At 33.8% G+C, this 16,046-nt stretch overlaps 1 protein-coding gene and 1 long non-coding RNA gene across 2 annotated transcripts; one reads left to right on the forward strand and one right to left on the reverse strand.

Moving 5' to 3' along the window:
• Positions 1-520: 520 nt before the first annotated feature.
• On the reverse strand, positions 521-3,483 carry LOC110719263 (transcription factor bHLH118-like). Its single transcript, XM_021898157.1, has 3 exons — positions 2,169-3,483; positions 1,556-1,921; positions 521-1,324 (listed from the first exon to the last, which is right to left on the reverse strand). Exons 1-3 carry the CDS (start codon positions 2,583-2,585, stop codon positions 1,262-1,264), a joined length of 846 nt encoding a protein of 281 aa, XP_021753849.1. The 5' UTR covers positions 2,586-3,483; the 3' UTR covers positions 521-1,261.
• Positions 3,484-9,298: 5,815 nt separating this feature from the next.
• On the forward strand, positions 9,299-10,306 carry LOC110719264. The gene is made up of 2 exons (XR_002511052.1): positions 9,299-9,579; positions 10,016-10,306. It is a non-coding gene; the product is annotated as an uncharacterized LOC110719264 (long non-coding RNA).
• The last annotated feature ends 5,740 nt before the right edge of the window (positions 10,307-16,046 follow it).

Genomic DNA, 16,046 nt, shown 5'->3' on the forward strand with positions numbered 1-16,046 from the left:
TTTCAGTTCAGTAAAAATAATTTAAGTTCAGCAAAAATAATTTTAATTCCGTAAAATTAATTTTAGTTTAGCAAAAATAAGGTGAAGTAAACTAGGCCTTATACATCACTATCAAGATATATCTAAAAAGCTAACTATTTATCTTATTAAATTCTATTAAGTGTGTATTGAAATTGAGTAACCCTAACCCTTATTTAATCTTATTTGTCCATACTTATTAAATCTTATTTAGTTTTATTTTTTCGAATATGTGAACATAATGTGAACAATAAAAAAATACTTCCTTAATATTTTTTAGATGCATCACTTTCTATAATTGGAAGATTTAATTTAAATGTATCACTTTCTTGTTTGGTTTGTAAAATCTCTATATATATCTCTCTTATATATATCACACGGGCTCACCTTTTTCTTTCTATCTATCTCTATCATCTCCAAAAATTGCCTAGGAGTCATCTAATAAAAGACGATGGAAGTAATCAAATTCATATTATATTCATATCACCTTATTTCCAATTAACTCAAAAGTTCAAGTTAAATACAGGTTTATATGTTGGCATAACTTTCTCAAAAATACATGTATATGTCTTACATTGATAAAAGATGGGAGAACAAAACATTTTATAAAGTTAAGGGGCTACTCCTCCATCCTATCGCCATATGTTTTTGGAATGGAATCTCTTTGAACTTGTGAAATGACTTTTTCTCTTGGTGAAGGTGTGGCATCTGCCCGAATTTAACATGCATGGTGTCGGAACCAGGTCAATAACAGCTAGGCCAACTTATCCATCTGAGGAGAGCTGAGTGAAACAATGCGCTTTGACCCATGAAACATCATATTTGACAATATTAGAGCTGAGAGACTTTACATGTAATGGTGAGTGTTGAGGCATAGCCTTCCCAAACAACTGTATTTTTGTAAAAAAAGGAAGTATTTGATACTTAATTACTTATCTATACTTCAATGATCTAATCTAGTGGGTTACATGATCCACTTTATATAAGAAACATCCCACTTTATAACAAATAAAAAGTACATTAATTAAGGAATAATAGGCCAGGGGAAATACTATTGTACCTACTCTCAATAAAATTCGTCCAACTCTTTGTCCTACTTAAAAACTAGGCTAAGATGCCTCTTAAAATAGATTAAGAAAATAATTACGCCAAGGAAAATAAAGCCACATACTCATATATTATAATAATATAGTACAAAATAGTATGAGAATATGATTTTATTAATTTTATCATTCATAATAATTCATGAGTGATCCATCAATGTCTGCCGCAATAGACATAGATCAATGCCTCTCCCATCATCACCCTGCAGGAACATAGTCACTGATAATCAGATCAACTACAAATACAAACAAAATATATACATATCATATAAGTAATACGGTTTATTTCCTTTGTCGGCCCTTAAAAATTGCTTGGTAAAACTTTTATGATGTCTAAAACACGTTTTAAACCAGTAATATAATATATATTCTAACGGGGCAATCTTATGGGGATGGAGGGGGCAATACATGAAGTACGTACGTATATATATTACCTGTGCGTGTATGGTGTGAACCACATTACTGCCAATTCTTGATGAAACACAGTTGATCACATTTAGCCCTTCTGCACCGAGTAAACGGAGCATTTTCGAAAGGCGAAAACCTCTGTTATTTTCATGATCGTCGTTATCCAATACACTTGTACTAACAATAACTTCAATTAGTCCATCTTTACAAGGTGTTACTGTCACATGATGACTTTGCTGCTGTTTTGAAGTGCTACTACTGCTTGAACTTCCAGCACCTGATGTCATTTTCAATAATTCATCTCTTTTATCATTTAGTGCTTTTATTCCCTCCTCCACGCTGCTTATATGGTTTGTTGTCACTTGCAAGAGATCCGAAATCGACTGTTTCTTCTGCTACATCAATCGGACAATAATGCAACATATACATTAGGAAAAAACGGCCTTACTCTTAGCTCTATTAACCATATAAATAACAATAATCTTAATTCGATATATATTGTAGTATATAGGGGCTCATTTTTTGAACCATTGTAACAAATCTATCACAAACACGAAAATTCTAGAGAACAATAATGATCACATTAATGCGAAAATATTTTTTAATACAATCACGAGAAGTACATAAAGTAGTTCTGACCTTATTAATAAGTCCAGGAGGTAGTAACGACCGAAGTTCTTGGTAGAGGGAGGACATATCATGCCTCCTCTTCCGCTCGATTTCCATGGCCTTCGCTTTCTTCTTCCCGGCCTCATCCTTATTCGGGGCCGGGGCCGGGGCTGGGGTAGGGGCTGGGGCGGGGGCTGAGGCAAAGTTGAACTCCACAACATTATGTTGAGGTAGTTGAGTTGAAGCATGAAATGAGTTACTAAAACTCAATTGATTATCATGAGAATACTGAGCTTGATTCTCTGTTGAAGTAGTTGACAAAGCTGAAACATCATGATTTTGAGGGGTTTGTGGAAAAACATTATTGATAAGCTGCATTAGCCCATCATCTAGTGATATCAAATCGTAATCGAAGGGATCCGATGAAGTTGGAGGATTGCGGTCCATGGATTATTAATAGTACGAGGTTGATAAAGTCTGAGTAAAGTTTTGTTCTTTGGATTTTTGTTTAAGGTTTCGTGATTTATAGCAATTTATAGTGATTGTAACATAAAATTAAATGTATATATAAATGTTTGGAATTATAATAATTCAAATAATTGAGGACGATAACAATGCATGTATAGTATCTCATCATAATAATATGATAATTTGGAATTTGGATGTGATTTAGATGCAAGATAGACAAAAAAAATTATATTTATTATAATTTTTTATGAAGTAAGTAGAAAGTTGGGGTGATTGGGGATTAATATTTATTATATTTTTTTATGTAGTAATTAGAAATTCTTGCGTGGACCTGGTCCACAATAATGTGAGATTTATATACACGCAGAACTAACGTTATTTGGAACTAACTTAATCATTAGTTTCAATTCCTCGGGTTATCTAACTTAACATGCACCTCGGTACCAATACTCCCTCTATTTCATATTTACGATCTTTCAAGAGTTACATTTTTCTTTTATGTTACGTTAGGGTTCTGATTGTTTAAGATTGATTGGAAACCATTTTCCTAAACTTATGTTAGTAGTAATTCGTATTTATGTATATCAAAAATATTTTTTTTGAACTTAACTTATCTGAACTTATTAAACTTGAAATAAGTGAATCTAAGGTGAACAATACATGCCCTTACTGTAAAGTAACAACCCATCTCAAGGGTTAAATTTAGACTTTTGCTATTTGTCAACAACCTTAAAAAAAAAAAAAAAAAAAAAAAAAAAAAAAAAAAAAAAAGAGAGAGAGAGAGAGAGAGAGAGACTTTTTCTAAAGTGATTAAGTTAACCCACATGTGATATGTGACTTGAGACTATTATGAGTATTATCCTAGCCAGAATAATAAAGAGATGATTAACTCATAAAGTCGGTGGGTTATTTAAATTGTTACTAATGTGTTTTTGACATTGTGCTGTCAATCTCTCTTCTTATTATGCAGATTTTTGCTTAGTGCAATACGTACTTAAAAGTTAAAAGTTAAAATTTATCATGATATCATAAAAATATACGTAGTATATGATTATAGCCATTAACCCTCCCAACAAGTATTGAACCCGTTGTCCGTTGATAATATGAAAAATGCAAGATCGAGGCCTGGAGGGGTTTTGAAATTGCCTTAGATCAAGAAAATAAAAGGCAAAAATAACTAACTTTAAAAATTCAAACATGCTCAATCAGTCATTTACAATACTTTTATCTTGGTTTCTCAGTTTAGTGTAGAAAAAGTCGAAGAGGCGCTTTAAACGTGCTTAATTACAATAAAGCCATATATTTCAGATTCATTTAATCACATGTTTAAAACTTCATATTAATACAAGTATAGGTGAAGGCGTAAAGCAGCCCACCAATAATATAGCAAATTAGTACCCCCTCCGTCTCACAATACAAAATCTATTTGGGTTTTTTTTTACGGGAATTAAGAAAGTTATAAATTCATTGAAACTAATGATTAGAATTACATATATGCATGTGGGGTCAGAGAGAAATAGAGAGAAAGAAAAAGTAGTTGAGAATAATTGAATAGATAGAGAGAGAAAGTGTTGGAAATTGATGTCAAAAATACAAAAAAGAAAAGGAAAAAAATGACAACTCATCAAAAAGAGGGTAATAATGTCAAAAAGTATAACCTTTAAATAGAAACATGTATTGTATTTTGGTTTACTTAAAAAGGAAAGCAAACTTTTTATTATGAGACGGATGGAGTAATACTTATTGCATTCTATTTTTATCGATCATAAAATATTTGGGAAAAAATAATTTGGAAAAAAAATAGAGAGAGAAACAAAGAAATCGAATTCCTTGAATAAATAGTACGTAAAATATACTTTCTTTGTTTTGGACTCCTAGACAATTTTTTGAGATAAGAGAGATAGTGAATATAGAAAAAGATGGACCCATGTGATAGTAGAGAGTTAGAGAATTAGAGAGAGTCTATTAATTAAAAAGAAAAGTGATACAACTAATTCGAACTTTCGTTTTAAAAAAGTAATGTAACTAAAAAAAACGGAGGAAGTATTAGGGGCTGCATTTGTTGAAAAAATGTCATAAAGTAACAATGTTGTCTCGCTCGTTACTGTGAAACTTGTGATTGAATTTGAAGGGGTATAACATCAAACTAACTAATCTGTGATTGTTTATTTGTTTATATGTTGAATGTTATATCACTATCATACAACAAATCCCACTATATAAAACTAAAATAGTATGACCCTTTACCAATTGGTTAGTAGGCGTGACGAACAAGAAATTTTCATTTGATTGGTTTGGAATAGTTTGTTTTAAATCATAATTTGGAGATAATATGAAAGTTTTGGAAAAATTAACAAAATAATCCAAAATATTATCTCCCTTCTCATTTTAATCCCAATTACAGTTTAAATTAGAATAATCTATCTCAACTATAGGGGTTCCTTCTAAAATTAGTCTCTTTAACCTACAACCTGTGATATCAATTTAATTTTTTTTCCTAGAGAATTAACTTTTTATTTATTTAATTTAATTAACCATTCACCTACAACCTCAGCCCCTTCCATAGCCACTACCACCACCCCCAAAACTCGCAACCACTAATAATCAGGCCCAGGGGCGGAGCCATAATTTTTTATTAGAAGGGCCAAACATAATATATGTATTATTGTGCACAAATATAATATTGAAAAAAAAATATGAGGAGCAATATTAAATAAAAGCTAAAGAAATGTTAGGAGCAAGTTTCGAACTTAAGACCTCTAAAATAGATCTAATTATTCTATTATCAACTGAACTATAACACACTTAATATAAATTATTGCAATTTTTAATACATACCAAAACCAAGGGGGAGGCCATGGCCCAACACAACCCCCCTTGGTTCTGCCACTGACCAGGCCACCCTTTCTGTCCACCACCTCATCAGTCATCATCACCCCCACCTCCCAGAAATTTCAACATCTAAACTAAGTTGGAAGTTGCATACCATAATCATATCACACGCTCCTATCTCTCTCTTCCCTAAAACCACCATGGACCCAACACTTTCTCACTGCTGCACCATAACCACAGCAACCCCCGACCTCCACCACCTCCTTATCACCTCACCTCATCTCCCTTCCCTCTACTGCGACGTCACACCTGCATCCCATTTGCTACCCCGCCATCAACCGCATCTCCTCCCTCTTCGACGTCTCTCACTTCATCTTCCAGTTCTACAGTTGTTGGTATGGTTGTTGCAGGGGAAATTGTTTTTGGTGGTAATTAATTTGGTGGTTGGTGGTGCTTGATGGTGATTTACGGTGGGGGTGGCGTAAAGGATAGTTTTGGTGGATGGGCTTGTAATACCCCGTATTTTTGAGACGTATTTTCTACTGCTACTACTGTTGCTACTACTACTGCTACCACTACTATTACTACTGCTACTACTACTGCTGCTACTACTGTTGTTGTTATTGTTGCTACTACTACTGCTGCTACTGCTCTTGCTACTGCTACTGCTCCTCTTGCTACTACTACTAATGCTAGTCCTGCTACTACTACTGCTGCTGGTGCTACTCCTGCTATTGGTGCTACTACTCTTGCTACTACTGCTGCTACTACTCATTTGATGGAGTTCTCCAGTTTTCCTTAGAGCAGATTGTTACTACTTTGGGGCCACGATTTAGCAAATGGCAGTGGCGACTTGCCACTTTACCTTTTGCGTTTGGTGGGCTAGGTGTTTATTCCGCGAGTGTTGTTAGGCACTATACTTTTCTCGCTTCTCGTTTATAGTCTACTGGCTTGCAAACTATGCTTCTACGGCATGATGGTATTGTTGGCTCTGGCCGCGCCTTTGACAATGGGCTGAGTTTATTTAATAGAAATGTGGAGTATGACACTTTAAGTAATCCTATTGAGGTCGCTGCCCCAAAATTTATGAAGAAATTGGCAGATATATATTTCACAAAGGTTACTGCGTTTGCGGAATCCGCATTTTCTTTACCTCCTCATCAGTTTGTGTTGTGGAAGTCACAACAAGGAGAATACACCTCGGCTTGGCTTCGGGCGGTCCCTATTTCGGGGTTGGGTCAGATGATAAACACTAAGACTTATTGTGAATTGTGTTGTGTTACCGGTTGGGTGTACCTTTGTTCTCTATTTTGGCGTCGTGCTCTCCTTGCTCAAGGGTTTTTGCTTGGGATATTTGCTATCGGTCTGGGATTTCAGCAAGAAATAAAAGGAGGTTAACATTAGCTTGTTTGGGGGGAACGACGGGGCCTCGGACCTGCAGATGTGTTACTTTATTCTTGGGAGCGGGGTCGCGATGAGTGTGTTGATTTGACAGGGTCTTCAACCTCCTTTGACTCAGTCTGAGTTGCATGACTTTGTTCCTGGCCGGGTTGTGACTGATGCGGCTCATCGTAAGCGGGTTAAGTATGAAGCTAGTTGTCGGGTGATTAGGTACGGTTTCCTTCCTTTCTCCTTTTCTTCTCTCGGGGAATTAGAGAAGGGGGGATGTTGCATTGTTGAAGCGGGTTCAAAAATTCTCGAAGACTCAAGACATTGGGGCACGTGCTGTAACCCATATCTTCACTAGGATTAGAATTTGCTATAGCTAGAGGAGTGGGAGCTCAGATTGTATCTCAACTTCCCACAAATGTTTTGTAGGTTGTTTGACTATGTCAGTTTTTTTTTTAAAAAACAACAACAACAACAACAACAACAACAACAACAACAACAACAACAACAACAACAACAACAACAACAACAATAATAATAATAATAATAATTCAGTTTAGAATTCAACATGACTATATATATTGTATTTTATATATAGTGAGTAATTTAGAAGATTATTTCATCGTATAAATAGTGCCAAGATATCATATGGGAAGAGCAAAAAAGAACGAATGGAGTATTATACAAAAAGTTTAATACGTTTATAAAATAAAATCTAAAACCAATCCAAATCGATCTGGTGTTCAAAAATTAGTCTACATTTGGTTCAACTTTACACTTGTGAGTAACCCTAGTTTGTTAAAATTATAATGAGTGAGATGAGAGAAGGGAAAGAATAACTTTTATATATTCAATCCAATGAAAAACGTACTACATAGCAACATATATATAGTGCAAAATAACTAAGCTATAAGTAAGAAACATGATCCCATGATCATTGATCATGCTAACATTAACCCACTAAACTAACCCACAACTATTATGACTCCACTAACACAAACTAATACTTAGTAGAACATATTCCTATACATTAGGAGTTAACTAACCACTAACAATTTGAAGCAAATATTCCAACACGCCCCTTTTCTTCAAATTGGATTACAATGACTATTCAATCTTCACGTTTGACCTCTACGAAATTTACTTTTGCTTTTACATCATTTTGTGATGCACATCTCATCACCCACACAATTTTACTTGTGCACATTATCACCTGTAGACACTTAATTGTGTCTCCCCAAAAACCAAACCTAGTGATGAGTACCTTTCATGTTTAGATTAACGAGTTCGATAAAGAGTTGAATAGTCTCGCAAAGTTTCCTTAAGCCTCGACCATATTTCTAACCTTACTTAAAATGTTTAATTCAAAATCATTCATTTCGTGTCCTTAAACCAAAATCATCCATTTCGTGTCTTTAAAAACATTCATTTTGTTCCTAAATTACAAAAACGTCCAAACCTGATTATTTTGGTCCATATTCCTGGTCCAATTATTTCTTAGTTGGATGAGGCTTGAAAAGAATTTTCCAACGATATATTATAAGCCCAAATTCGACTTAAAACGAATAAGTTATGTCCAAAATACTAAACCGAGCCCAAGTCGAGTCTAGGTCCACCTTACCTATGACCCAATGATTATATGGGGTCCAAATATTTTGTTTAGGCCCTATATGATCATATTCCCAATCCTAATTAGTTAGGAACTTTTAGAATCCTCTAGAAGGTTCTAATCTATATATATCCTTTCCAAAAAGATAAAGATCAAAGAAGTTCAAAATTGAATAAAACTTCTCAAATGATAATCCTTGTTCTATTCGAATACAAAGACGTTCGAATATCTTCTACAAACATAGTTCCACTAGAAATCAAACTCCGTACAACTTTGCAATCTTTTAGAACAACGCACAACGTCAGGACCATCGCACTGTGACAGTCTTGACGTGGCGCGACAGCACCTAGCGCGACGCAACAATCCTATCGCGTCACGTCAAAAGTTGTTCTATTTTATTTAGAACTTATGATCTTTTCTGATCATTCAGACTCTTTTTTTTTTCTTATAAATAGAGGTTGGTTTCTCCGTTTTCAAATTAGTCACAACCATCAACAACAATCATCAACATTCATCATAATCCTCATAACCCAGAGTTCATCACACCCGAAATTCTCAATTCCAATGCTCTTAGCCTAAACACCCCAAAACAAACGCAATACTTCCTTTGCGTGATTCGAATACCCCAAACCATACTCGACGTTGCATTCGACCTCGACATGAAAAGTTGATAGTTATGAGGGTTTGGTCCCAAATCTATATGTTAATTCATATTTGATTTATTTACTTTATTGTTTTCATTTTCTTGAAGCACCACTACAAAAAAAGGCCTAAGGAACTACTACAAAAAAGACACCATAAAAACTGCCTTACCGCCCCCCTTATTCTCCATAAAAAAAACAGCCCACCTCAATACAGAAAATAAAAAAGAAAAACCTCCCATTAATTTCTCAGTAATATGCTCTCAAAAACAAAACAAAAAAAATTCTCGGTAATATAGTTGCAATTCCCCTTTACTCATTTTCATTTTCTAAATTTTCTATTGTTCCTTAATAATTTTTATCACTTAACTCTTTCATTCATAATAAAAAAAACCTTAACAGATTAACAACTTCTAAGAACTTGATACGCTTCGAGCTATCGTCATTTCGTCCCATCGTCGTATTTCCAACGAGATCGTCAATAACCTCCGTCGAATTCCAGGTAAGCCGCTTTCAATTTAAATACATGGTAAATTTTTATTTTTACAAATTAATTTCATCTATCTCAGTTTTTTTTTTAATCTTGTTAATGCTCACTTAATAGTAGTATTCAAGAAAGAAAATTGATTTCGTAATAAAAAATTTCTATGAACCTCGAAACATTTTTTTTTTTTTTTTTTTTTTGTGTATGTAATCTTAGGTCCATAGCAAAAACCCATATAATTCAAGTATGAGAAATGCTTCCAGAAAATTTTATACACACAAAAATTCGACTTCGTATGCAATTTTGATTTATTTAAATTCAATTTAATTTCATATTTTGAAGTATTTGATTAAATCTGTTTTTTTTTTTTTTTTTTTTTTTTTTTTTTTTGACAGAAGATTAAATCTGTTTTTTGAAATTCAATCGACTTACATGTACTATTATGTTTTTGCAGTATATACACTGAATCTGATTAAGTTACAATGGATATGTATGCAATTGAAAGAGGTGAAATGAAGCAGCTTAATTGCATGAATCTGGTCAAGATCAATGTTATAGTCGACGATATGTATTTGCTTTGAATTATGAAAATTAGAGGCTCATGTATTAGAGTAATGCATTTTTATTGCTTTGAATCTTTGATGTACGAAGTATTACAGTTTTAATAATTAAGATTTGTAATTGGGCTTGACTAATTCATACTCTGTATGTTTTTAATTAGATAAATCTATAATAAGTGTTGATATATGTGGAGCATTAATCGTGGGACAAAGCAACAACCTTGAAATCATTATTTATTTTTTTTCAAAAAATAATCAAAGAGTGGTTATCTCTTGGAACAGGTGTATTAAACAATATCTAGGAAACCGGTGATGCAAAAATATTCGGTGCCTTTGCCTTGGTTGTTTTATGCTCTTGGAAGAATCTAAGAGACCTGTTTTAAGAAATAACTGGTTTGTTTGCTTACTCTAAGATACTTGACCAAATTTCCGGTCTCTTAGGGTAAGAGACCTACTACCTAGGCACCGAAATTTTCCGGTTTCTTAGGCATATTTTGCCCAATCTCCTAGGCCATTTTTGTAGTATTGAAGTTTACTAACATGTGTAAAGTTGTCAATTCCGTTCTATAGGTCAGGTTTGGATTGAGTAAATGTGGGTCGGATCAATTTTGGTTAATGTCGTAACCTATGCGGGTCGAGTTCGGGTTGGGTCATTCTTGAGGCGGGTCAAGTCGGGTCATACATCTTATCGGGTTTGGGTCGGGTTAATAACAGGTCGGGTTACATTCGGGTTGGGTGAATAATAGGTCGGTTAAATTCGGGTTAAAACGGGTTAGGGTCATTCTCGGGTTCGAGTCAGATTCGGTTCAAGTCAATAATTTGCGGGTTATAATCAGGTCGGGTCATTCTCGGGTTTGAGTCGGGTTCGATTCAAGTCAATAATTTGCAGGTTATAATCAGGTCGGGTCATTCTTGGGTTCAAGTCAATAATTTGCGGGTTACAATCAGGTCGGGTCATGTTCAGGTTCAAGTCGGGGTTGGTTCAAGTCAATAATTTGTAGGTTATAATTAAGTCGGGTCATTTTCAAGTCAGGTCGTGTTCAGGTTCGGGTCTCAAATATTTGGTTAATCTGGGTTTCGAGTTGATTTAAGGTCGGGTCATATTGGGTTTGGGTACATTTTTTGGGTCGGTTTGTTAACAGTTCATGTAATGACGTTCACATTTAACCATTATAAATTACTTCATTTATTGTAAGAGAAATAATTTCAAATAAGTTTAAATTCGAGCTAATAAGCTCTAATAAGTTTAGATAAGATCTACATAATAAGTTCATATTAATTCCATTAAGATAGGTTTAGTTTAGATTTTTAGAAGATAAGTTCAAACCCTATTCTAATATATTCACATTGATTCCACTCATTTTAAGGATAACAATTTCAGATAAGTTCATATTCGAGATGACATGTTCAAATAAGTTTAGATAAAATATAATAAGTTCATATAAATTCGGTTAAAATAGGTTTAGTTTAGATAAGTTAAAATACAATTACTTTTTTTTTCTAAACTTTTTTTATTTGAAATTATCTAAACTAGTTTATTTTTTATGAGTTCATATCCGAGTTCACGTTTTTTTTTTAATGACATTTTTTTTTAAAACATTTGAATGGAATTATTTAAAACATTTAAATAAGATTAAATAGGTAAATGAATAATAAAATTAGAAAAATAAAAGACCAATAAAAGCCTTTTAACAGCTCTAGTTCGGGTCACCATTTTCTTGAGTCCAAACAAGTCAAGTCATGATCGATGGTAAATTATTCAGGTCAGATTATTATCATGTCATTGTCATATACTCATGCTCGCATTCAATCATTATCACGTTCAATTCAATCATTATCCGAAATTATTTTTTTTTATATGAAATTATAATTTTTTTTTTATAAAATATAAGATGAAACAAACAAGCCTAAGGTCAAATAGTATTCGTAATCTGTAATTGACTACATTTAGAATGCACATGCAAGAGTATTTTGAACATTAACAGCTGCGTATGAGGGGTCAGGCGCCCATGCCCATGCAAGAGTGTCAATTTGTCAATAATCAAGGGCACTTCGATTGAAATGAAGTGTCGAACATGGTAATAGACATAGGAGTTGTATTAGACATACATGAGGTAATTATGGTAAGCAAAGCACAGATAGTGTTAGTGAGGGATATAATGTTAAGCTTTTAACTTTCCAAGCCTAAGGAACTCAAAGCAAATTCATGAAAAAAATTTCCCATAGATAAAATTCTCCCGTGCTATATTTACTTCAGCGGTTTCATCTTACTACTACTATGGATGTTCTATAAATAAAATAGTAATTGCTCATCTATTTTATCTCTGTTTTGTTGACAGAACATCACAAAGGTCATCATCATGATATATGTCTAAGCAGGGGCGGATCTAGGGGGGGTTCAAGGGGGTTCATTGAACCCACAGATTTTTTGGAAAAAAATTATAAATTTTAATTTTTTTTAAAAAAAAAATAAAAAAGGTTTAAAAGAAATTTTTGTGAGAATAATTATCACATGGGTAAGTTTGGTGCATTGGTAATTCTCTGAATAATAGAGCAGCGCGCCCCTTTAATATATTAGGTCTTAGGTTCGACTCCTACTGCCCTCTTTTTTTTGTACTTTTTTTTTTTTTTTATTACTCCTTACATTCACATTTCAATATTTCATATTTCAAAAATCAAACATCAGACATTTTTCCCCAAATTCCCAAACACCAAAACCCTAACCTTGCTTGACACCCTATGACCGTAGCCAGTAGCCACTAGCCGCCGCGGCACCGCACACCGAGACACCGACCGGCGACCACCTCACGTCCACACGGAGTGACGGAGACACGGACGAGTGGACGAGGGACGACTCACGACTGTTCTGTCTTCTACTCTTCTGAGTTCAGATTTCAAGTTCTTCTAGTTCTACAATTGTGAGTCCTCTTAATCTCTTATTCCTCTACTAGTCTACTCCTATTAATTCTTACTCTTGGTTTGCTTGTTTTATTTTTTAATTTGGTTTATGGTTTTGATATATTGTTGAATTCTTGAATTGTTGAGAAATTGAATTGTAGAAAGTTAGAAGTTAGAAACTTAGAATTATAAATTTTTACTTGTTCTGTTAATTGAAATTTGATAATTAGAAGAAGTTTATATTGTCAAATTTGTGTTTATTGGGGACTTGTGATTTTAATTGATAATTAATTGTGTATTTTGTGTATAATTGTAGATTGTAGAGCTTTTGTTACTATGATTATAATTGATGATTAACTAGAAGAAGTTTTTTTTTTCCCCAAATTCCCAAACACCAAAACCCTAACCTTGCTTGACACCCTATGACCCTAGCCAGTAGCCACTAGCCGCCGCGGCACCGCACACCGAGACACCGACCGGCGACCACCTCACGTCCACACGGAGTGACGGAGACACGGACGAGTGGACGAGGGACGACTCACGACTGTTCTGTCTTCTACTCTTCTGAGTTCAGATTTCAAGTTCTTCTAGTTCTACAATTGTGAGTCCTCTTAATCTCTTATTCCTCTACTAGTCTACTCCTATTAATTCTTAATCTTGGTTTGCTTGTTTTATTTTTTAATTTGGTTTATGGTTTTGATATATTGTTGAATTCTTGAATTGTTGAGAAATTGAATTGTAGAAAGTTAGAAGTTAGAAACTTAGAATTATAAATTTTTACTTGTTCTGTTAATTGAAATTTGATAATTAGAAGAAGTTTATATTGTCAAATTTGTGTTTATTGGGGACTTGTGATTTTAATTGATAATTAATTGTGTATTTTGTGTATAATTGTAGATTGTAGAGCTTTTGTTACTATGATTATAATTGATGATTAACTAGAAGAAGTTTTTTTTCCCCAAATTCCCAAACACCAAAACCCTAACCTTGCTTGACACCCTATGACCCTAGCCAGTAGCCACTAGCCGCCGCGGCACCGCACACCGAGACACCGACCGGCGACCACCTCACGTCCACACGGAGTGACGGAGACACGGACGAGTGGACGAGGGACGACTCACGACTGTTCTGTCTTCTACTCTTCTGAGTTCAGATTTCAAGTTCTTCTAGTTCTACAATTGTGAGTCCTCTTAATCTCTTATTCCTCTACTAGTCTACTCCTATTAATTCTTAATCTTGGTTTGCTTGTTTTATTTTTTAATTTGGTTTATGGTTTTGATATATTGTTGAATTCTTGAATTGTTGAGAAATTGAATTGTAGAAAGTTAGAAGTTAGAAACTTAGAATTATAAATTTTTACTTGTTCTATTAATTGAAATTTGATAATTAGAAGAAGTTTATATTGTCAAATTTGTGTTTATTGGGGACTTGTGATTTTAATTGATAATTAATTGTGTATTTTGTGTATAATTGTAGATTGTAGAGCTTTTGTTACTATGATTATAATTTGTAATAAAAAATTGAATTTATGTATTGAATTTTTAATCAATATATGATCATCGTTTTTTTTTTAAGATTTTGAACCCACAGTTCGGAAATCCTGGATACGCCACTGTGTCTAAGGGAGAAATGGGGAAAAAAAAGTCCTTTGAAAGATTAAGGGAATATCTTCCTTCCTTATCATTAAGAAAATAACTGCATATATACAATATACATGCCTTTGTCAATCATCATAGGCTAAACTCTAGCTAACTATAAACAAATCATTATCATTTTTATCAAGCTAATTATTTTCTTTGACTATACAACAATATATATGGCAACATACTAGGGAACTATAGCCTATAATTTTGGAAGTTAATTATCTCCTTTGACTATACAACAAATATATACTATATTTAACTCTTAAATTTGGGGATGATGCTTCTTTCTTTTGCTGGCCTGGACCGACTTGGTCTCCCTGCATCCAAGCCAAAATGCTTTGATCAATATTAATATAGAGTAGTTTTAGCCTTACTAAATTACGACTTTACGAGTAGCTTAGAATATATTTAGCATATATTCTCTAATTATTGTATATATGATAAATATATTCTAACAATTAGAAATGAGCAAATAGCTATAATTAATCTATGTAAGGAGTCGTATGTTTTGAACTATTGACTATTGAACTTATCATAGTAACTCGTTTGTACAAGCACACAACTACACAAGTGACAACGTAACTATATAACTATACTTTGATCAATATTAATAAGGTGGTCTAAATTGAATTTAAGGTGATTTGAAATCGGGTCAGGAACAATTTGGGTTGAATTTAGGTCGAGTCAATAACAAGTCGTGTTGATTTCGGCTCGGGTTAGTAACAGATCGGGTTAAATTTCAGGTTGGGTTAGTAATAGGTCGGTAAAATTCAGGTCAGATTAGTAACAGGTCGAGTTAAATTCGGGTCGGTTTAGTAGCAGGTCGGGTTAAATTCGGGTTGGGTTAGTAACAGGTCGAGTTAAATTCGATTTGGGTTAGTAACAGGTCAGGATGAATTCGGGTCGGGTTAGTAACAGACCAGGTTAAATTCGGGTTTTGACAGGTTCAAACAAGTTTAGGTCAATCTCGGTTCAAGTCGGGAATGGTTCAGGTCAATAATTTACGGGTCATATTCGGGTCGGGTCATCTCCAGGTCGGTTCATGTTCGGGTTCGGGTCTTAAATTCTCGGGTTAATCCCTCAAAATAAAATGTATTGGTTCAGGGATTAGTAATATTCTCCCTGCTTTCACATTGATCCTTTTCTTTTTTCCATTTGTCAGAGATTATTTCCACCAATATCTTGATCCCAAATTTATGAGGGAGCCCAGGTTACTCAATTTGAGTAACAAATATTGTTATTCAAATGTTTTTGTTTGTTTGATTCAACTTTTATAAATCTAGCTTAGTCAATGAAGTCAAGCAAATTAATAGCCAATAACTTTTATTTTGAGGGATTATGAAGCGATTTACATAGATATTATGGGGCACCGCCGTAAATTTTT

The sequence above is a fragment of the Chenopodium quinoa genome, unplaced genomic scaffold, assembly GCF_001683475.1.
Source record: "Chenopodium quinoa cultivar QQ74 unplaced genomic scaffold, ASM168347v1, whole genome shotgun sequence".
Lineage (NCBI taxonomy): Eukaryota > Viridiplantae > Streptophyta > Magnoliopsida > Caryophyllales > Amaranthaceae > Chenopodium > Chenopodium quinoa.